We start from the raw sequence: 21118 nt of genomic DNA, 5'->3' as shown, positions 1-21118 counted from the left end.
GGGGGATTTTGGGTGGTTTTGGCGTATCTGGGGGTGTCCAGGAGGAGTTTTGGGGTGGTTTGGGGGGGTCTGGGTGGATTTTTGGGGGGGTTTCAGGTGGTTTATGGGGTTCTGAGGGAATCCAGGGGGGTTTGAGGGGATCTTAGGTGGATTTGGGGGTGCCTGGGGGTGTCCTGTGGGGGTTTTGGGGGATTTTGAGGAGGTCGAGAGATAATCTGGGGGGACTCGAGGGGGTTTTAGGGGGCTCTGAAGGGATCCAGGAGGGTCTGGGGGGATTTTGGGTGAGTTTTAGGGGGTCTGGGGTCATCCTGAGTGGATTTCGGGGGGTCTTGGAAGGTTCCAAGGGGGAATTTTGGGGGGATCCTGGGGGGTTTTGGGGTGTCCTGGGGGGGCCCTGAGCTCCCTCCTCCAGGGTCCCTCTGTCCGGAGACCCCCACTGCCAAAAGAGTGACCACACCCCCTAATTTACATATTAATTAAAGATCTCTTTGACCAAATCCTCCATTTTCTTGGTTTCTTAATGGCCACACCCTTGCATGACCACGCCCACACGTTTTACACATATCGATAGCCACGCCCCCTAATTTTAATATAATTAAATATTTATTTTGACCACCCTTCCAATTTCATATATGTTAATGACCGCACACATTCTGTGGCCACACCCCATATTTCCATATCCACAAATGACCACGCCCTCTAGTTTGCATAGTAATGTCATTAATTTTTGATGCGCCCTCTAATTTGCATATCCACCAATGGTCACGCCCCCTCAACTACTACTAGACACGTTTCCTATTTAAATAATCGTCCACGCCCCTTAATTTCCACATGGTTTATACATTATGCATGGACACGCCCACTGATTTACATACAGTTCTATAACCACGCCCTCTAATTACCATTTAAATGAAGTTCGTTTCCGCTCTTAGCCCCGCCCTCTAATTTCCATATCCCATATATGGCCACGCCTCAGTTTTGCCCAACCCTCCATTCTTTGGCCACGCCTCCATTTTTGGGCCACGCCCCCCATTCCGCCGCGCCGCCGCCGCCGCCTTTGCGTCACTTCCGGGGCGGCCCCGCGGCGCGCGCGCAAAGATGGCGACGCCCTATGTGACGGACGAGACCGGTGAGCGCAGGGGGGCCCTGCGGCCCGGGGGGGCTCCGAGGCCCTCCCGGGGCTGCCCCGAGACCCCCGCGACCCCCCCCAAACCCGCGCGGGGCTCGCGGGGGCGGGAGGGGCCTAAAGGGGGGGATGGGGGGGGCGAGACCCCCGTGAGGGGCCTGAGGGGGGGCGGGGACTGGGAGGGAGGGGGGGGCCGAGGGTTTTGGGGAGGGGTCCGTGAGGGGTTTGGGGTCCCCGAGGAGGATTCGTGGTCTCCGTGAGGGGTTTGGGGTTCCCGGGAGGGATTTGGGGTTCTGGGGTTTGGGGTTTTGGGGTCTCTCAGAGGGGAGTTGGATTTGGGGAGGGGGCGGGACCCCCGTGAGGGGCCTGGGTGGGGGGGGGAGTCCGGGGGTTGTGAGGGGAGGGGGACCGAGGGTTTTGGGGAGGGGTCCGTGAAGTTTTTGGGGTCCCTATGAGGGGTTTGGAGTCTGTGAGGGGGGGTCTTGGGACCCCCGTGAGGGTCTCGGGGTCGGGAAGGGCCCAAAGGGGCTTTGGGGGGGGGTCCTGGGACCCCCGTGAGGGGCCTGGGGATGTCCCGGGGTATTTGGGGAGGGGTCTTGGGGATCCCCGTGAGGGGTTTGGGATCCCCGTGAAGGGTTTGGGGTCCCCGTGAGGGTTTTGGGATCCCCGTGAGGGTTTTGGAGTCCCCGTGAGGGGTTTGGGATCTCTGAGGGAGGGTTGGGTTTTGGGGGGGTGTCCCAGGGTCCCCCTGGTGTCCGTGGGTGACCCCAGGGGTGTCCCCAAGGTGTCCCTGCAGTGTCCCCAGGGTGGCCCAGGGAGTCCTCGTGTCTACCCAGTGTCTGTGGGGATGTCCCCGTGGTGTCCGTGGATGTCCCCAGGATGTCCCCACATGCCCACGATGTCTTTGGGGATGTTCCCATGACCCATGGTGTCCCCACAGTGTCCCCATGCTGTCCCTGTGTCCCTGCAGTGTCCCCAAGTTCCCTGTGGTGTCTGTGGGGCTGTCCCCAGCTGTCCCCACAGTGTCCCCAGTGTGTCCCCAGCTGTCCCCACGGTGTCCCAAAGTCCCTGTCGTCTGTGGGGCTGTCCCCACAGTGTCCCTGCACTGTCCCAATGTCCCCATGGTGTCCCCAGCTGTCCCCACAGTGTCCCTGCACTGTCCCCAGCTGTCCCCACAGTGTCCCTGCGCTGTCCCCATGGTGTCCCCAGCTGTCCCCACAGTGTCCCTGCACTGTCCCCAGCTGTCCCCACAGTGTCCCTGCGCTGTCCCCATGGTGTCCCCACGCTGTCCCCAGGCAGGTACATCCCCTCCACGCAGCGCCCGGACGGGACCTGGCGGAAGCAGCGCCGGGTCAAGGAGGGCTACGTGCCCCAGGAGGAGGTGCCCGTGTGAGTGGGGGTCCTGGGGGGGTCTCAGGGTGTGGGGAGGGGTCCCAAAGGGTCCTGGCGGGGTCCCCAGGGTGTGGGGAGGGGTCCCAGAGGGTCCTGGGGGGGTCCCCAGGGTGTGGGGAGGGGTCCCAGGGGCTCCCCAGGGTGTGGGGAGGGGTTGGGTCTCACCCAGGCCTGGCTCTGGGTCCTCCCTTGGTCTCCCCAAACCCCTCCTGTCCCCCCCAGACCCCTCAAATCCCTTCCTGGACCCTCCCAAACCCCTCGAGGACCCCCCAGACTTCTCCTGTCTCCCCCAAACTCCCTCCTGTCCCCCCCATACCCCCCTGGATCCCCCATAACCCCTGCAGGACACCCCCAAACACCTCCAGGACCCCTCAAATCCCCTCCAGGACCCCCCTAAACCCCTCCTGTCCCCCCTAAACCCCTCAAATCCCTTCCTTGATGCCCCCAGACCCATCCACGATCCCCTCAAACCCTTCCAGGAGCTCCCCAGACCCCTCCAAGACCCCCCCCAAACCCATTAAATCCCCTCCAGGACCCCCTCAAACCCCTCCTGGATGCCCCCAGATCCCTCCAGAACCCCCAAACCCCTCTTGTTACTCTCAGACCCCTCCAGGACCCCCCCAGATCCCTCCAGGAACCCCCCCAAACCCCTCCTGTTACCCTCAGGACCCCCCCAAACCCCTCCTGTCACCCCCAAACCCCCTCAGGACCCCCCAGAACCCCCCAGACCCCTCCTGTTACCCTTAAACCCCTTCAGGACCCCCCCAAACCCCTCCTGTTACCCTCAAACCCCCTCAGGACCCCCCCAGATCCCTCCAGGAACCCCCCCAAACCCCTCCTGTTACCCCCACACCTCTCCAGAACCCCCCCAAACCCCTCCTGTTACCCCCAAACCCCCTCAGGACCCCCCAGATCCCTCCAGGACCCCCAGACCCCTCCTGTTATCCCCAAACCCCCTCAGGACCCCCCCAAACCCCTCCTGTCACCCTCAAACCCCCTCAGGACCCCCCCAGACCCCTCCAGGACCCCCCCAGACCCCTCCTGGATGCCCCCAGACCCCTCCAGAACCCCCCCCAACCCCTCCTGTTACCCCCAAACCCCATCAGGACCCCCCCAGACCCCTCCAGGACCCCCCCAGACCCCTCCAAGCCCCTCCCCAAAACCCCCTGACCATTTTTTTTTAATTTTTACTTTGATTTTTTTCCCCTTTTTCCCCCCCCTGTCCCGCCTCCAGCTACGAGAACAAATACGTGAAATTCTTCCGGAGCAAACCCGAGCTCCCGCCGGGTTTAAACCCCGAGCCCGCCCCTTCCCCGCCGGGCCGAGGGACCCCCGGGAGGCCCGAGGGGGGCTGCGACCCCTCCCCAACTTTATCCAAAAGCGCCCGCAGGAACCTGAAACGCAAAGAGAAAAGGAAACAGCAGCAGGAAAAAGATCGGGAAAACCACGGGGACGGACTGAGCCAAGAGCTGGAAAAAATCGGGCTGGGAGGAGGAGGAGACAGCGACAATGGAGGAGGAGGGACAGCGGGAGGGGAGAAAAACGTGGAAAACCCCGGGAATTCCGGCAAGAATTCAGGGAAAAATTCCAGCAAGAATTCCGGGAAAAATCCTGGAGATTCGGGGAAGAATCCGAGCAGCAATTCCGGGAAGAATTCAGCAGATTCTGGGAAGAATTCGAGCAAGAATTCAGCAGATTGCGGGAAGAATTCAGCGAATTCCGGCGAAAACGCCGCGATTCAATCGGGGAATAATTCCGGGAATAATCTGGGCAGCAACGTCGGGAATTCCGGGGGGAATTTGAGGAGCAATCCTGGGAATAATTTAGGGAGTAACCACCGGAATTCCGGTGGGAATTCCGGAAATACCCCGGGCAATAATGCCAACAATTCGGGGAGCGATTCGGGGAACAGCTGCGGGGATAGGGCGGGCACGGATGGCGGCGGGGGCGGCGCGGAGCGGGGCCGGCGCATGAAGAGCCTGCGGAAGAAGCTGCGCCAGGTGCAGGAGCTGCAGCTGCGGCTGGAGCGGGGCGCGCTGCCCGAGCCCAGCCGGGAGCAGCTGGAGAAGCTGGGCCGGAGGAGGGCGCTGGAGGAGGAACTCAGGGCGCTGGAGCTGGACTCGTAATCGGGCTGGGCTTTCTTTGGGGAGGGAGGGGTTTGGGGTTTGGTTTTGATTTTTTTAAAGGTTTTTTTTATTTATTTTGGATTTTTTTTTCGGGGTTTTTTTGGGTTTATTTTGGGTTTTAATTTGTTTTGATTTTTTATTTTGTTTTATTTTATTTTGTTTTATTTTGTTTTTATTTTATTTTATTTTTATTTTATTTTGTTTTTATTTTATTTTTATTTTATTTCCTTTTATTTTATTTTCTTTTTATTTTCTTTTTATTTTACTTCTTTTTATTTTATTTTCTTTTTATTTTCTTTTTATTTTATTTTCTTTTTATTTTATTTTCTTTTTATTTTATTTCTTTTTATTTTATTTCCTTTAATTTTATTTCCTTTTATTTCGTTTTATTTTATTTCCTTTTATTTTCTCTTATTTTATTTTATTTTTATTTTATTTTCTTTTAATTTTATTTCCTTTTTATTTTATTTTCTTTTAATTTTATTTTTTTTTCTTTTCTTTTTATTTTCTTTTGTTTTCTTTTAATTAAATTTTATTTTACTTTATTTCATTTTATTTTACTTTGTTTTATTTGATTTTACTTTATTTCATTTTGTTCCATTTTATTTCATTTTATTTTTGGTTTCATTTTATTTTATTTTTGTTTTATTTTGTTTGGTTTTATTTTATTTTTGTTTTATTTTATTTTACTTTATTTCATTTTGTTCCATTTTATTTCATTTTACTTTATTTTGGTTTCATTTTATTTTATATTGGTTTCATTTTATTTTATTTCACTTTTTTTCATTTTATTTTACTTTATTTTGTTTTACTTTATTTGTTTTCTATTTGATCTTATTTTGTTTTATTTGTTTTACTTTCTTTTGTTTTACTTCATTTATTTGCTTTATTTTACTTTATTTTATTTTGCTTTATTTTCTTTTGTTTAATTTTATTTCATTTATTATTTTATTTTGTTTTATGTTATTTTTCTGTTATTTTCTTTTAAATTTTAATTTTTTTCACTTTTCTTTTTGGTTTATTTTATTTTAATTTAATTTTTATTTTGTTTTATTTTTATTTTTGTTTTTTATTTCTTTTATTCTTTCATTTTATTTTACTGATTTATTTTTGTTTATTTTATTTCTTCTTTTGTTTTTTTTTGGTTTTTTTTTTTTTTGGTTTGGTTTGGTTTTCTTCTTTTCAATTTTTTATTTCAATTTTTTTTCTTTTTTTTTTCTCATTTCATTTCTTTTTCCCCCTTTTTCCCCTAATTTTATTCCATTTGATTTTCTTTTCATCTCCTTCATCCCGACTTCTCTCCCTCTTTTTAATGGGATTTAAAAATGGGGTGAAAAACCACAAAAACGGGGCCGTGCCCCCCCTCCCCCCCGTGCCCCCTCCCCCCTCTCTGTGTCGCCGCCCCCTCCCCAAATTTTCTCTTTTTTGTCTTTTTTTTTTGCTTTCATTTTTCAGAGCGGTGGAGGAATAAAAGAGCAGAGACCCAACGGGGGTCGGGGTCCTTGGGGGGTCCTTGGGGGGGATTTTGGGGGGGATTTGGGGGGTCCTGGGGGGCGTGGATTGAGGGGGAGGGCCAGGAGAGAGCCCAGACTGGGAGAACTGGGAGGAGGAACTGGGGGAACTGGGAAGGGGCACTGGGGGAACTGGTGGGCACTGGGAGGGGAGGAATGGGAGTGCTGGGAGGTGGCACTGGGAGGAACTGGGAGCACTGGGAGGAGGAGCTGGGGGCGCTAGGAGAACTGGGAGGAACTGGGAGCACTGGGAGGAGGAACTGGGAGCGCTGGGCCCCACCGCGGTGTCGGGACGTCGGCATTGCCCCTTTAATAAGCGTTGCCTCTTTAAGAGGCGTATCTCTAGCCATTTAAAGGGCGTGTCTATGCAAATTTAAAGGGCGTTGACAATACTTTAAGGGGCGTGGCCATGTCCACTTAAGGACAGTCTCATGCCAATGAAGGGGCGTGGCCATTGCCTTTTAAGGAGCGCGCCGCTCACGCGTGTTGCCCCACCCCGGAAGTGGGCGTGGCCAGCGCGGCGGCGGGCGGAAAGCGGAAGTGCGGCCGTGAGGGGACCCGGGGGGGGGCGGCGGTGCGACCCCCCCCCACCCCACGCCGGTACCGGCGTGGTGAGTCCCGAACCCCCCCGGAACCACCCCCGAAACCACCCGGAACCAGCCCCGAAACCACCCCCGAACCCTCCCGGTACCGGCGTGGTGAGTCCCGAACCCCCCGAAATCCTCCCGGTACCGGCGTGGTGAGTCCCGGACGCCCCGGAACCACCCCCGAACCCCCCGGTACCGGGACTCCGAGCGTCCGGGGGGTCCCAGGGCCGGTTCAGGGGTCCCGGTTCCGTTCAGGGGGGTCAGGAGGTCCCCGGGACCGGATTTCGGGTTTACCGGGGCCATCGCGGGGGTTGATCGGGGGATCCTCGGGTCCCGGGGCCGTTCTGAGGGTTCCGGGACCATTTTGGAGGGTCCCGGTGCCGTTCCGGGGGTCCCTCCAGGGCTCTCCGCTGTGTCCGGTGCCGGTCCCTGGGGTCCTGACCCCGTTCTCCCCTCGCTGTCCCAGGGATGGCCGTGACCTAAGCCCGGAGCGATGGAGCGGCCCCGGTACCGGGAGGCGGCGCCCGGGGGGAGCGGACCCGGACCCGGGGGAGGCCCCAGCGCCGCCTGGAACGGGACCTGCGGCCGCCCCCCCAATGCCACCGGTGCCACCAGCGCCACCGGTACCGGCACGGCGGGGGGCGAGGACGACGAGAGCGGCGAGCGCGACATTCCTGTCCCCGGGGCTGGCGGCGACCGCGGTCCCGGGAGTGTCCCCAACACCGGCAGTGTCCCCAACTCCACGAATGTCCCCGGTCCTGAGGGTGTCCCCAAATCCGGGAGTGTCCCCAACCCTGAGGGTGTCCCCAACCCCAGGAATGTCCCCAAACCTGGGACCCCCAGGAGTGTCCCCAACCCTGAGGGTGTCCCCAACTCTGGGAGTGTCTCCAGTCCCTGGAGTGTCCCCAACCCCGGGGGTGTCCCCAAATCCGGGAGTGTCCTCACTCCTGAAGGTGTCCCTAACACTGGGAGTGTCCCCAACCCTGAGGGTGTCACCAGCTCTGGTGGCGTCCCTGGTCCTTGGGGTGTCCCTGGTCCCGAGAATGTCCTCGGCTCCAGGAGTGTCCCCAGCCCTGAGGATGTCCCCAGCCCCAGGAGTGTCCCCAGCCACGGCAGTGTCTCCAACCCCGGGAGTGTCCCCAGCCCCGGCAGTGTCCCCAACCCCAGGAATGTCCCCAGCCCCAGCAGTGTCCCCAGCCCCGGCAGTGTCCCCTCCCCCGGGGGTCGCTGCGGCTGCCGGTGCCCCCCGGCCGCTCCCCCGAGCCCCTCCCGGGACCTCCCGTGCGGCCTCGGCTGCCGCCACCGGCGACCCCCGGAGGACCCCGGCGCCCCCCGGCGACAACGCCACGACGACCCCGGCGACGCCGCCAGGGGACAGCGAGGGTCCCTGCGGGTGGCCCGGGCGGGGGTCGCGCTCTGCCTGCGCCTCCTCGGGGCTCTCCTGGCGCTGCTCTTCCTCCTCCTCCTCCTCCTCCGCTCCTTCCTCCGCGGCGCCTCCGCGGGGCTCCGCCGCAGCCGGGAGCTGCTGGGCGAGCGGTTCCGGCGGCGGGCGAGCCGCGGAGGTGGCAGTGGCGACAGCGAGGAGGAGGTGACGCGCTTGGTGACAATGGCCGAGGTGGCCGAGGAGGAGCTGGACCCGTTCCGGGTGCTCGGCGTGGAGCCCACGGCCACGGACACCGAGCTGCGGAGGGCGTACCGGAGGCTGGCGGTGCTGGTGGGTGTCGGGGACGTCCCCCGGCAGGGCTGGGGACGCTTTGGGGACGTTTTGGGGACATCGAGGGCCGTGTCTTGGCAGGTGCACCCCGATAAAAGCCGCGACCCCCGGGCGGAGGCGGCGTTCAAGGTGCTGAGGGCGGGCTGGGAGCGGGTGAGCAGCCCCGAGAGGCGGCGCGAGTACCAGGCGTGAGTTTGGGGCGGAAATCCCAAAGTTTGGGGTGGGAATCCCAGGTTTTGGGGTGGGAATCCCAAATTTTGGGGTGGGAATCCCAGGTTTTGGGGTGAGAATCCCGTATTTTGGGTTGTAAATCTCATATTTTGGGGTGGGAATCCTTGTTTTGGGGTGAGCTGGGAGCGGGTGAGCAGGCCCGAGAGGCAGCGCGAGTAGCAGGCATGAGTTTGGGGTGGAAACACCAAACTTTGGGGTGGGAATCCTGGGGTTTGGGGTGTAAATCCCAGGTTTTGGGGTGGAAATCCCAAATTTTGGGGTGGAAATCCCAGGTTTTGGGGTGGAAATCCCAAATTTTGGGGTGGAAATCCTGGGTTTTGGGGCGGGAATCCCAAATTTTGGGGTGGGGATCCTGGGTGGGGGTTGTGGTTTCGGGGCTGCGGGACCTCCAGTTTTGGGTGCAGAATCCCAGGTTTTGGGGGTAGGAATCCTGGTTTGGGGTGGGAATCCTATTTTTTGGGGTGCCAGTCCCATTTTTCAGGGTGTCAATCCCATATTTTGGGTTCTAATTCCCATATTTTGGGTTGCAGGAAGCAGCTGGCGCAGGGGGAGTGGGCGCTGGGCACGTTCCTGGGGCTGTCATTCCCATTTTTTGGGGTTTTAAATCCCATTTTTTTGGTATAAATCCCATTTTTCAGGGTGCCAATCCCATATTTTGGGTGCCAATCCCATATTTTGGGCTCTAATTCCCCGTTTTTGGGTCGCAGGAAGCAGCTGGCGCAGGGGGAGCTGGCGCGGGCGCTGGGCGCGTTCCTGGGCCGGCTGCAGGAGGAGCTCAGGGACGCCATGGACGCCATGGGCTGCACCCGCTGCGGGGGACGGCACAGGTGGGGACACCGTGGGGACACCGTGGGGACACCATAGACACCAGGGACACAGTGGGACACTGCAGGGACAGTGGGGACAGTGCAGGACACTGTGGGACAGTTGGGACGCCATGGGCTGCACCCGCTGCGGGGGACGGCACAGGTGGGGACACTGTGGGGACAGCGGGGACACTGCAGGGACAATGGGGACACTATGGGACACTGCAGGGACAGTGGGGACAATGGGGACACTGCAGGGACAGTGGGGACAGTGCAGGACACTGTGGGACAGTTGGGACGCCATGGGCTGCACCCGCTGCGGGGGACGCCACAGGTGGGGACACTGTGGGGACACCATGGGGACACCTGGGACAATGGGGACGCTGGGGACAGTGAGGACAGCACTGGGGGGGACATCGTGTCCTGGGGGGCTTGGGTGACACCGTGTCCTGGAAGGTTGGGGTGACGTCGTGTCCTGGGGGTCTCACCGTGTCCCTGGGGGTGTCACAGTGTCCCCAATGTCCCCAGTGTCCCCAATGTCCCCACAGGCGGTTCCAGCTGGACAGGGACCCCTTTGCTGTGCCCTGGGGGTGTCCCCAATGTCCCCAGTGTCCCCAATGTCCCCAGTGTCCCCACAGGTGGTTCCAGCTGGACAGGGACCCTGTGCTGTGCCCTGGGGGTGTCCCCAATGTCCCCATGTCCCCAGTGTCCCCAATGTCCCCACAGGCGGTTCCAGCTGGACAGGGACCCCTTTGCTGTGCCCTGGGGGTGTCCCCAATGTCCCCGTGTCCCCACAGGCGGTTCCAGCTGGACAGGGACCCCTGTGCTGTGCCCTGGGGGTGTCCCCAGTGTCCCCAATGTCCCCACGTCCCCAATGTCCCCAATATCCCCAATGTCCCCGTGTCCCCACAGGCGGTTCCAGCTGGACAGGGACCCGCGCGGTGGCCGCTGGTGTGGCCCGTGCGGGGGGTGGCACGCGGCCGAAGAGGGTGACCTGTGGGCAGAGTCCAGCCTGCTGGGCCTCAAGGTCACCTACCTGGCCCGCATGGACGGCCACATCTACGACGTCACCGGTGAGGGGACACGCGGGGTGGCACACACAGAACGGGGGGTGACAGATCCCAGCGGGTCCCTGCGGTCACCATGGCCAGGGGACACCATGACCAGGGGTCTCTGGTGTCACCATCCCTGGGTCCCTCTGGTGTCGCCATCCCAGGGGTCTCTGGGGACACCATGAACACGAAGGTCTCTCTGATGTCACCATGACCAAGGGGACACCATGATCATCTCTGGGGGTGTCTGGTGTCACCATCCTGGGGACTTCTCTGGTGTCACCATGACCATCCCTGGGGTATCCCTGGTGCCACCATGACCAGGGGACACCATGACCATCCTGGGGACCTCTCTGGTGTCACCATGCCCAAGGGCACACCACGACTATGACTGGTGCCACCATGACCGAGTGTCCCCTGTCTGTCCCCAGAGTGGGCGGGCTGCCAGCGCGTGGCCATCTCCCCGGACAGCCACCGTGTCCCCTACCACCTGTCCTTCGGTGCCAGGACAGCCACGCCGGCCGGACGCCAGCGGTCAGTACTGGGGGGGTGTCCTGGGGTGTCCCCAAGGGTGTCCTGGAGTGTCCAGGGTCTGGATGCCAACGGTCAGTCCTGGGGGAGGAGGTTCCAAAGGTGCCCAGGTGTGCCCAGAGGGGTGCCCAGGTGTGCCCAGGTGTATCCAGCTGTGCCCAGGTACATCCAGCCGTGCCCCAACCCCTTTTTTCTCTCCCCCCAGGGCCCCCCCCAAGGGCAGCCCCCCGTCCCCCGCTGACCTCCAGGATTTCCTGGCCCGCGTTTTCCAGGGAAATCCGGGCCCGGAGGCCGGGGGGGCTTTCCCCGCCCCCCCCGGGGCTGCGGGACCCCCCCAAGGACCCCCCCAGCCCCAGGGGGGTCCCCCCAGGGGGGACACAAAGCACAAGAGGAGGAAGAAGGGGCGGCGGCCGCTGCCGCGCTGAGGAGACCCCCACCCCCCTAAAAAAACAAAAAAACAAAAAAAAAAGGGCTTGGAATAAAAAAAATCTATTTTTTTCCTTTTTTTGGTGTTTTCTAAAGAAAATCGAGTGGTGGTTTTTGTGTTAAAAATAAAACAAAGGGGGGGTGGAAATAGGGGTTGATTTGGGGGTCCCCAAGGCCCCGCAGGTGTCCCCAAAGCCCCGGGAATTCCGGGTCGCGCCACTTCCGGGCCGCGCCGGATAAAGAATGACGTCATTGACGCCCCAGTGGGCGCCGCCATGTTGGGGTTCCGGTGTGGCCTCAGAGCGCGGCGCCATCTTGAGTGTGGGCAGGGCCGCGCTGGCGGCGCTTCAGGCGCCGTTACCGGGGTTGCGGCGGGTTCGGAGCAGCCGGGACGGACCCGTGGGGTGGGGGCGTGTCCGGTTAGTCCGGAGATACGGTCGGGCCTGACGGAGAAGCGGCCACTCCCATCATGGCGGTCGCCACACCCATCATGGCGGTCGCCACACCCATCATGGCGGTCGCCACACCCATCATGGCGGTCGCCACACACATCATGGCGGCCGCCACCTCCATAAATGGCATTATTTTAATTATTCTAATTAGTTTAATTCTTTAATTGTTTAGGTTATTTTAATGATTAATAAAGGGGGGTTGTGGCACGGTAGCTGCGGGAAACAGGGGCTGTTCTGGAGACTCAAAGAGTTAAATAATAAAATCTACCTCTTTGGGAATATCAATAGTTTAATGAAGTGCGATAATTAAAAATAATTAATTACACCCGAGTCCCTCAATGACCCCGCTCCGGTCTCGGCCACACCTCCCGGAAGTCCGCGTTTCCCGCCCTCTCTTTCCATTGGCCGCCGCTCAGCATCTCCCTATTTCCATTGGTTCATCTGCACGTCAGTCAGCATCTCCCCGCCCCCAGCGCCCGACAGGCCAATCACCGGCGGGTACTACCGTCAGCGCTGACCAATGGCGAGCGGCGGGTTTGGGCGGGGCGGCGGAGGACGCGCGGCACTGATTGGTCGGGGCTGCCTGAGGGGCGGGGCCGGCGCGGGGGGTGTCAAGATGGCGGCGGAGCCGGTGGAGCTGCACAAGCTGAAGGTGCCGCTGGGAGCGGGGATGGGGCCGGGAAAACCGCGGGCGAACGGTGGGGACAGCGGGGACAGAGCCCTGCGAGCGGGACAGCCCCGGGGACAGCGGCTGGGACTGAGGGAGCGCACGGGGGAACGGCGGGAAACGGGCCGGGGGCTCTGGGGGGCCATGAGGGGGCTCTGAGGGTCTCTGAGGCCCTTAGGAGGCTCTGAGGGGGATCTGGGGGTGGTTTGAGGGGGATCTGGAGTCCTGAGGGGGGTTATGGGGGGTTGTATAGGGGGCTCTGGGGGTCTGAGGGGTCCTGAGGGGGATCTGGGGGGGCCCTGAGGGGGATCTGGAGAGATCCTGAGTGGGATCTGGAGAGATCCTGAGTGGGATCTGAGTGTCTGAGGGGGCCCTGGGGGGTCTGAGGGGTCCTGAGTGGGATTTGGAGGAATCTCAGGGAATTCCCGAGAGAGTCCTGGGTGGGGGCCCTGAGGGGATCCTGGGAGGAGGGTCCTGAGTGGGATCTGGAGGGGCCTTGAGGGGGCTCTGAGGGGGCCCTGGGAATGGTCTGGGGGGGATCTGGAGTGGGCTCTGGAGGGATCTGAGGGTCCCTGGGGGGGCCCTAGGTGGGGGTCCCTGGGGGGGTTTGAAGGGGGATCTGAGGGGGTCCTGGGTGGGGGTCCTGAGGGTCTGGGGGGGCCCTGGGGGGGTCCAGGGTGGGGAACCTGGGGCGGTTTGAAGAGGGATCTGAGGGGGTCCTGGGTGGGGGTCCTGGGTGGGATCTGGAGGGGCCTTGAGGGGGCTCTGAGGGACTGAGGGGGCCCTGGGAATGGTCTGGGGGGGATCTGGAGGGGGGATCTGGGGGGCCCTGAGGGGGTCCTGGGTGGGGGTCCTGAGGGATCCCATCCCATCCATCCTATAAATCTCATAAATCCCATAAATCCCATCCCATCCATCCCGTCCCATCCATTCTATCCCATCCCCTCCCATCCCATCCCATCCACACCATGGATCCCATCCCATCCCACCCCATGGATCCCATCCTATCCCATCCATCCCATCCCATCCCACCCCATGGATCCCATCCTATCCCATCCATCCCATCCCATCCCCTCCCATCCCACCCCATGGATCCCATCCTATCCCATCCCATCCCATCCCCTCCCATCCCATCCCACCCCATGGATCCCATCCCACCCCATGGATCCCATCCTATCCCATCCATCCCATCCCATCCCATCCCATCCCATCTCCTCCCATCCCCTCCCTTCCCACCCCATGGATCCCATCCCACCCCATGGATCCCATCCATCCCATCCCATCCCATCCACCCCATGGATCCCATCCCATCCACCCCATGGATCCCATCCCATCCCACCCCATGGATCCCATCCATCCCCTCCCATCCCATCCCATCCCATCCCATCCCATCCCATCCCATCCCATCCCATCCATCCCATAAATCCCATCCCATTCCCAGCTGGCCGAGCTGAAGCAGGAGTGCCTGGCGCGGGGGCTGGAAGCCAAAGGCAACAAGCAGGACCTGATCCACCGGCTCCAGGCCTACCTGGAGGAGCACGGTGGGTGCTCCCAAAAATCCCCGACCCCACAGAATTCCCAGCTGGAATTTCCACCCCCCAAAAAAATGAAAAAATCCTCATTTTCCTGCGATTCCCAAGGAATTTTTGCCGCCCTGACCTTTCCTTGCTTTTCTTTCCCAGCTGAGGAGGAGCCCAACGAGGAGGACGTGCTGGGAGAGGAGATTGAGGTGGGCATTTTTGGGATCATCCCGGTTTTCCGGGGGGTTTGGGCTGGGAATGAGGCGGCGTTCCGGAATTGAAATCATTTTCCCATTTTCCCTGCTTTTTTTTGGGGTTAAATCTGTTGGATTTGATGCCCGGGATGCTCCAGATCCCGGATTTTGGGATCTTGGATTTTGGGATTTTGGATTTTGGGTTTGATCCCACCCTGGGATGGAGAGTGCTGGCAAAAGGGGGGATCGGGAGGATTTTGGGAGATTTTGTGGAAATCTGGGGATTTTTCCTTGGGAATGACCACGGGCTGGGGTGGATTTTATGGATTTCCCATGGATTTTCCACGAATTTTATGCATTTCCCATGGATTTCTCATGGATTTTATGGGTTTTTTATGGATTTCCCATGGATTTTGTGAACGTTCCTTGAATTTCCCATGGATTTTCTAGGAGTTTTATGGATTTGCCACGAATTTTGCATGGATTTCATGGGTTTCCTATGGAGGGATTTCCCGTGGGTTTTCCATTAATTTTCCATGGATGTTATGAATTTCCCATGGATTTCCCATGGATTTCCCATGGATTTCCCATGGACTTTATGGGTTTCCCATGGATTTTCCATATTTTCCATGGATTTTCCATATTTCCCATGGATTTTCCATATTTCCCATGGATTTTATGGATTTCCCATGGATTTTCCATATTTCACATGGATTTCCCATGGATTTCCCATGGGTTTCCCATGGGTTTCCCATGGATTTCCCATGGATTTTATGGGTTTCCCATGGATTTCCCATGGATTTCCCATGGGTTTTCCATATTTCCCATGGATTTTATGGATTTCCCATGGATTTTCCATATTTCACATGGATTTTATGGATTTCCCATGGGTTTCCCATGGGTTTCCCATGGATTTCCCATGGATTTTATGGGTTTCCCATGGATTTCCCATGGATTTGCCATGGGTTTTCCATGGGTTTCCCATGGATTTTATGGATTTCCCATGGATTTTATGGGTTTCCCATGGGTTTCCCATGGGTTTCCCATGGATTTCCCATGGATTTTATGGGTTTCCCATGGATTTCCTATGGATTTTATGGATTTCCCATGGATTTTATGGGTTTCCCATGGGTTTCCCATGGATTTCCCACGGATTTGCAGGAGGAGGAGCCCAAGGCGCCGGAGCCGCCGGTGAAGGTGGAGGAGGCGCCGGTGAAGTCGCCGGACGTGTGAGGAGAATTCCTGGCAAAACCTGGGAATGAGGGGCCGGGAGAGGGGGATCAGGGGATTGTTGGGAATGGGGACAGACCCCAAATCCCTCCTGGAGAGGCCTCTGGAGCATCCCTGACCTTTTTCCCAAACTTTTTCCAGGATCCAGGAGAAGAAAGTGGTGAAAATCTCCTCAGAAATCTCCCAGATGGAGGTGAAATCCCCTGGAAAATCCCATTTTTCCCCTGGAAAATCCCAATTTTTTTTTGCTGGAAAATCCCAATTTCCTGGCTGTAAATTCCCAGTTTTCCCCTGGCAATTCCCAGAATTCCCTTTTTATCTTTCCCATTTCCCAGAGGATGCAGAAAAGGGCCGAGAGGTTCAACGTCCCCGTCAGCCTGGAGAGCAAAAAGGCGGCGAGGGCGGCACGGTGAGCCCGGAAATTTGGGAATTCTGGGGGGAAATTTGGGAATTTGGGGGGGAATTTGGGAATTCTGGGGCAGGAATTCAGGAATTCTGGGGGAGAAATTTGGGAATTCTGAGGAGGAAATTTGGGGATTTTGGGAGGAAATTTGGGGATTTTGGGGGGAATTTGGGAATTCTGGGAGAGAAATTCAAGAATTGTGGGGAAGAAATTTGGGAATTCTGGGGCAGAAATTTGGGAATTGTGGGGAAGAAATTTGGGAATTCTGGGGCAGAAATTTGGGAATTTTTTTGGAAAATTTGGGAATATTTGGGGGGAAATTTGGGAATATTTGGGGAGAAATTCAGGAATTCTGGGGGAGAAATTTGGGAATTCTGAGGAAGAAATTTGGGGATTTTGGGGGAGAAATTCAGGAATTGTGGGGCAGAAATTTGGGAATTCTGGGGGAGAAATTTGGGAATTTTTTGGGAAAATTTGGGAATATTTGGGGGGAAATTTGGGAATTCTGGGGGAGAGATTCAGGAATTCTGGGGCAGAAATTTGGGAATTCTGAGGAAGAAATTTGGGAATTTTGGGGGGAAAATTTGGGAATATTTGGGTGGAGAAATTTGGGAATTCATGGTGAGATCCCTGTCGGGGCGGGGCCGGGCTGGAATTCCCAGAGGATTCGGAATCCCTGGAATGTTCCAGGAGCATCCTGGGTGAGATTTTGTTGGGGTTTTGTGGAATTTGCCCTAATTCCCCGAATTCCAGCCCTAATTCCCTGATCCAGCCCTAATTCCCAAAATTCCAGCCCTAATTCCCATTTTTTTTTCATTCCCACAGGTTTGGCTTGGCCACAATTCCCACAAAAGGTGAGGAAAGGGAATTCCCGGAATTCTGGGAATTCCCTGGGATTTCAAATTCCCCTTTTCCCCACATTTCTGGGATTTGGGAATTTTGGGATTTGGTGGGAAAAAAAAAAACCCCAAATGGTCCCGTAAATTCCTGGGATTTCCCATCCCAAAAAACCCCAGGCTTGGGATTTTCCTGGAATTCCTGGGGATTCCCAGTTCCGGGCTGAAATCTGGGAATTTTGGCCAATTCCTGACGGGAATTTTCTTCTTTTTCCCAGGACTCTTGGCAGACTCCAAACCCACGGTGAGGAAATCTGGGATTCCCATGGAATTTTGGGGAATTTGGGTGGAATTTGGGGAATTTAGGTGGATTTTTGAGGGATTGACATGAAATTTTGGAAATTCCCACAGAATTTTGGGAATTTGGGTGGAATTTTGGAAATTCAGTTGGGAATTTTGGTGGAATTTTGGGGAGCTCAGGTGGAATTTTGGGAATTCACTTGGGATTTTTGATGGAATTTTGAGGAATTCCAATGGGAATTTTGGTGGAATTTTGGGGAATTCAGTTGGGAATTTTGGTGGAATTTTGGGGAATTACAATGGGAATTTTGGGAATTCAGTTGGGAATTTTGGTGGAATTTTGGGGAATTTCAATGGGAATTTTGGGAATTCACTTGGGAATTTTGGTGGAATTTTGGGGAATTCAGTTGGGAATTTTGGTGGAATTTTGGGGAATTCCAATGGGAATTTTGGGTTGCAATTCCCCAAAAAAAAACCTGGAGTTTTTCCAGGATCAGCCCCTCTGGAAAAGCCCCCAGAGCTGAGGAATTTTTGGGAATTTTATTCTGGAATTTTCCCCTTTGGAAGCCCCAGGGATCCCAAATCCCAAATTTCCTTTTTCCCAGATAAACCTGGAAAAGCTCAAGGAAAGGGCCCAGAGGTTCGGCCTCAACGTCTCCTCCCTCTCCAAGAAGGTGAGATTTGGGAATTTTGGGAATTCCAGGAATTTTGGGACTTCTGGGAATGCCAGGGCGCCCTCCCCACCTTGGGATTATCCCAAAATTCCCAAATTTTCCAGCCCTGCCGACTCCACCCTTCCCTGGCTTGGGGTTTTTGGGAATTTTGGGGTTTTGGGGATTTTGGGATTTAGGAATTTTGGGGTTTTGGGATTTTTGGGATTTGGGGATTGGGGTTTTTTGGGATTTGGGGTTTTTGGGAATTGGGTGGTTTTGGGAATTGGGGTATTTTGGGATTTGGGGTTTTTGGGAATTTTGGGTTTTTTGGGATTTGGGGATTGGGGTTTTTCAGGGATTTGGGAATTTGGGACTTGGGATTTGGGGTTTTTGGGAGTTGAGGTTTTTGGGAATTGGGTTTTTGGGGATTTTGGTTTTTTACAGGTTTGGGGTTTTTGGGAATTGGGGTTTTTTGGGAATTGGGGTTTTTGGGATTTGGGGTTTTTGGGAGGTGAGGTTTTTGGGAATTGGGTTTTTGGGGATTGGTTTTTTTTGGGAATTTTGATTTTTTGGGGGTTTGGATTTTTCAGGAATTGACATTTTTGGGAATTGGGGTTTTTTGGGAATTTTGGTTTTTTGGGGGTTTGGGGTTTCAGGAATTGGGGTTTTTGGGAATTGGGGTTTTTGGGATTTGGGGTTTTTGGGATTTGGGTTATCCAGGGATCACGGGAATATTTCCCTGCCCTGGAAGGGGCTCGGGAGGGACCCCAGGGATCCATTCCTGACATTCCTGACATTCCCAACATTCCCAACATTCCCAACATTCCCAATCCTGACCCCGTTCCCAGAGTGAGGAGGATGAGAAGCTGAAGAAGAGGAAGGAAAGGTTCGGGATCGTCACCGGGGCCGGCGCCGCCGAGGATTCCGAGGTGGGGCTGGGAATTCCCGGGATTTGGGGTTGGGAATTCCCGGGATTTGGGGTTTGGAATTGCTGAGATTTGGGGTTGGGAATTCCCGGGATTTGGGGTTGAGAATTCCCGGGATTTGGGGCTCGAAATTCCCGGGATTTGGGGTTGGGAATTCCTGGGATTTGGGGTTTGGAATTCCCGGGATTTGGGGTTGAGAATTCCCAAGATTTGGGGCTCGAAATTCCCGGGATTTGGGGTTGGGAATTGCTGAGATTTGGGGCTGGGAATTCCCGGGATTTGGGGCTGCGAATTCCTGGGATTTGGGGCTGGGAATTCCTGGGATTTGGGGCTGGGAATTCCCGGGATTTGGGGCTGGGAATTCCTGGGATTTGGGGTTTGGAATTCCCGGAATTTGGGGCTGGGAATCCCTGGGCTCACCCCAAAACCTCCTCCCAATTCCCAACCCTTGAGAGATCCAAGGATCTGGGGAGGTTTTCCATGGATTTTGGGGGGTTTTCCATGGATTTAGGGCCATTTTCCAGGGATTTGAGGGAATTTTCCGTGCATTTTGGGACTCTTTTCCCAGGGATTTTGGGACTTTTCTTCCAGGGATTTGGGGCTGTTTTTTCCAGGAATTTGGGACCAACTTCCCAGGAATTCAAGGCCATTTTTCCATGAATTTCAGGACAGTTTTCCCAGGGATTTTGGGGCTGTTTTTCCCAGGGATTTGGGGCCATTTTCCCAGGAATTTCAGGGCTCCTTTCCCAGGAATTTTGAGGTCTTTTTCCCAGGAATTCGGGGTTTGGAATTCCCTGTGTTTTGGACCATTTTTCCTCTGGAAACCCCCCCCCAAATCCCAGAATTTTCCCACATTTTGGAATCAGGAATTTCCCCATTCCCACCCCCTTCCCTCTCTTTCTTTTTCCCGGGATTCTCCTCATGGATTTCTGGAATTTTCCCTCTTTTTGGCCCTTCCCAAATCCAGGCAAAGAAGCGGAAAAGGGCGGAAAGGTTCGGGATCGTCTGAGCTGCTCCGGCCTCTCCTCAGGTCAGGATCCCCTTTGCCCTCATTCCCAATTTTCCATGGAATTCCCACCCCAAGGGAATTCCCCCTTTTTTCCCTTGGAGAATTTTGCTCCTCAGTTTTTTAATTTTTCCCCCCAAAAAATCGAAGAGAAAAAGGAGGAGCTGGGCTTGGGAGGGAGGGAATTCCCAAATCTGGGGCACAATTCCCAAAATGTTGGAGTTTTTCATGGATTTGGGGCTCATTTTCCAGGGATTTTGGGGCTGTTTTTCCATGGATTTGGGGCTCATTTTCCAGGGATTTGAGGCTCATTTTCCAGGGATTTTGGAGCCATTTTTCCCGGGATTTGGGGCTGTTTTTCCAGGGATTTTGGGGATGTTTTTCCATGGATTTAGGGCTGTTTTTCCATAGATTTGGGGCTCTTTTTCCATGGATTTGGGGCTCATTTTCCAGAGGTTTTAGAGCCATTTTTCCAAGGGTTTGGGGTTGTTTTTCCAGGCATTTGGGGTTGTTTATCTCAGGATTTTGGGAATGTTTTTCCAAGGATTTGGGGCTCTTTTTCCAGGGATTTGGGTCTCATTTTCCAGGGATTTTGGGGTTGATTTTCCAGGGATTTTGGAGCCATTTTCCCCAGGATTTTGGGGCCATTTTTCCATGGATTTGGGGCTCATTTTCCAGGGATTTTGGGGATGTTTTTCCAGGGATTTTGGGGTTGTTTTTCCCAGGAATTTGGGGCCGTTTTTCCAGGGATTTGGGGTTGTTTTTCCCAGGATTTTGGGAATGTTTTTCCAAGGATTTGGGGCTCATTTTCCAGGGATTTGGGTCTCATTTTCCAGGGATTTTGGGGATGTTTCCCAGGGATTTTGGAGCCATTTTTCCCAGGATTTGGGATTGTTTTTCCCAGGATTTTGGGGCTCATTTTCCCGGGATTTGGGGCTCATTTTCCATGGATTTGGGGAGATCCATGGAGCAGCTCCCATGGGAATCACGGCTATCCCCATCTCTGTGGGATTTTTGGGGAATTTCCCATGGAATCCAAGCAGGAATTCCAGGGATTTCTTGCATTTCCAGGTGGGCCTTGCCTGAACCCTTCCCCTGTTGAAGACTTTGAGCTCCCAGCATTTGGAATTTCGGGAATCTCATCCCGGAGCCGTGGGAGCGGCGGGGCCGGGGCCATTCCCGGAGTTCCGGGGCCATTCCCAGCCCAAGAGATTCTATTTTTTTGGGAATTCTCCTTTTCCATCCTCGGGGAACCTCAGAAATTCCCGGGATGCTCCTTCCCATCCTGAAAATCCTCCGTTTTTTCCCAGTTTTGCCCAGGTTTTGTATTCCCGGTTTTTTCTATTTTCCCGGTTTTTCCCCTCGGAAGGGTCGGGCGCTGCCCCTCGTCCCACATTTCCCAATAAAAATCTTCCCCTTTTCCAAGGAA

General features: G+C 55.3%; 3 protein-coding genes across 7 annotated transcripts; all 3 read left to right on the top strand.

Annotated features, from left to right (window-relative positions):
* The first annotated feature begins 1083 nt into the window (after window positions 1-1083).
* PYM1 (PYM homolog 1, exon junction complex associated factor) lies at window positions 1084-4814 on the top strand. 2 transcript variants are annotated; one of them, XM_066567817.1, is made up of 3 exons: window positions 1084-1129; window positions 2422-2515; window positions 3753-4814. In XM_066567817.1, exons 1-3 carry the CDS (start codon window positions 1099-1101, stop codon window positions 4642-4644), a joined length of 1017 nt encoding a protein of 338 aa, XP_066423914.1. In that variant the 5' UTR covers window positions 1084-1098; the 3' UTR covers window positions 4645-4814. The 2 variants fall into 2 exon arrangements, with proteins under 2 accessions (XP_066423914.1, XP_066423913.1); XM_066567816.1 differs by lacking the exon at window positions 1084-1129 and having other exon boundaries at window positions 1843-2515.
* A 1857-nt stretch (window positions 4815-6671) lies between these two features.
* Window positions 6672-11579, top strand: DNAJC14 (DnaJ heat shock protein family (Hsp40) member C14). 3 transcript variants are annotated; one of them, XM_066567791.1, is made up of 7 exons: window positions 6672-6766; window positions 7209-8456; window positions 8538-8644; window positions 9395-9514; window positions 10406-10566; window positions 10977-11079; window positions 11282-11579. In XM_066567791.1, the coding sequence occupies exons 2-7, from the start codon at window positions 7236-7238 to the stop codon at window positions 11499-11501; spliced, it is 1932 nt and encodes a 643-aa protein (XP_066423888.1). In that variant the 5' UTR covers window positions 6672-6766; window positions 7209-7235; the 3' UTR covers window positions 11502-11579. The 3 variants fall into 3 exon arrangements, with proteins under 3 accessions (XP_066423888.1, XP_066423887.1, XP_066423889.1); XM_066567790.1 differs by having other exon boundaries at window positions 6690-6853; XM_066567792.1 differs by lacking the exon at window positions 6672-6766 and adding an exon at window positions 6877-6894.
* A 970-nt stretch (window positions 11580-12549) lies between these two features.
* SARNP (SAP domain containing ribonucleoprotein) lies at window positions 12550-21109 on the top strand. Of its 2 annotated transcripts, XM_066567852.1 has the most exons (12): window positions 12550-12606; window positions 14063-14162; window positions 14304-14350; window positions 15497-15564; window positions 15707-15758; window positions 15901-15974; window positions 16794-16822; window positions 17083-17108; window positions 17710-17778; window positions 18606-18686; window positions 19651-19713; window positions 20761-21109. In XM_066567852.1, the coding sequence occupies exons 1-11, from the start codon at window positions 12571-12573 to the stop codon at window positions 19690-19692; spliced, it is 624 nt and encodes a 207-aa protein (XP_066423949.1). In that variant the 5' UTR covers window positions 12550-12570; the 3' UTR covers window positions 19693-19713; window positions 20761-21109. The 2 variants fall into 2 exon arrangements, with proteins under 2 accessions (XP_066423949.1, XP_066423950.1); XM_066567853.1 differs by lacking the exon at window positions 17710-17778.
* Window positions 21110-21118: the final 9 nt, after the last annotated feature.

The sequence above is a fragment of the Molothrus aeneus genome, chromosome 30 (assembly GCF_037042795.1).
Source record: "Molothrus aeneus isolate 106 chromosome 30, BPBGC_Maene_1.0, whole genome shotgun sequence".
Taxonomy (NCBI): domain Eukaryota; kingdom Metazoa; phylum Chordata; class Aves; order Passeriformes; family Icteridae; genus Molothrus; species Molothrus aeneus.
The sequence above is the reverse complement of the archived record's forward strand: the minus strand, read 5'-3'. Positions and strand labels throughout refer to the sequence as shown.

Bases quoted from the DNA above. Each gene is read 5' to 3' on its own strand.
- PYM1 (XM_066567816.1), top strand. From the start codon at position 2,052: ATGGTGTCCCCACAGTGTCCCCATGCTGTCCCTGTGTCCCTGCAGTGT. The intron at 2,516-3,752 runs GTGAGTGGGGGT...TCCCGCCTCCAG, and splicing joins CCCCAGGAGGAGGTGCCCGT to CTACGAGAACAAATACGTGA.
- DNAJC14 (XM_066567791.1), top strand. From the start codon at position 7,236: ATGGAGCGGCCCCGGTACCGGGAGGCGGCGCCCGGGGGGAGCGGACCC. The intron at 10,567-10,976 runs GTGAGGGGACAC...GTCTGTCCCCAG, and splicing joins CCACATCTACGACGTCACCG to AGTGGGCGGGCTGCCAGCGC. The intron at 11,080-11,281 runs GTCAGTACTGGG...CTCTCCCCCCAG, and splicing joins ACGCCGGCCGGACGCCAGCG to GGCCCCCCCCAAGGGCAGCC.
- SARNP (XM_066567852.1), top strand. From the start codon at position 12,571: ATGGCGGCGGAGCCGGTGGAGCTGCACAAGCTGAAG. The intron at 14,163-14,303 runs GTGGGTGCTCCC...TTTCTTTCCCAG, and splicing joins GGCCTACCTGGAGGAGCACG to CTGAGGAGGAGCCCAACGAG. The intron at 15,759-15,900 runs GTGAAATCCCCT...CCCATTTCCCAG, and splicing joins CAGAAATCTCCCAGATGGAG to AGGATGCAGAAAAGGGCCGA.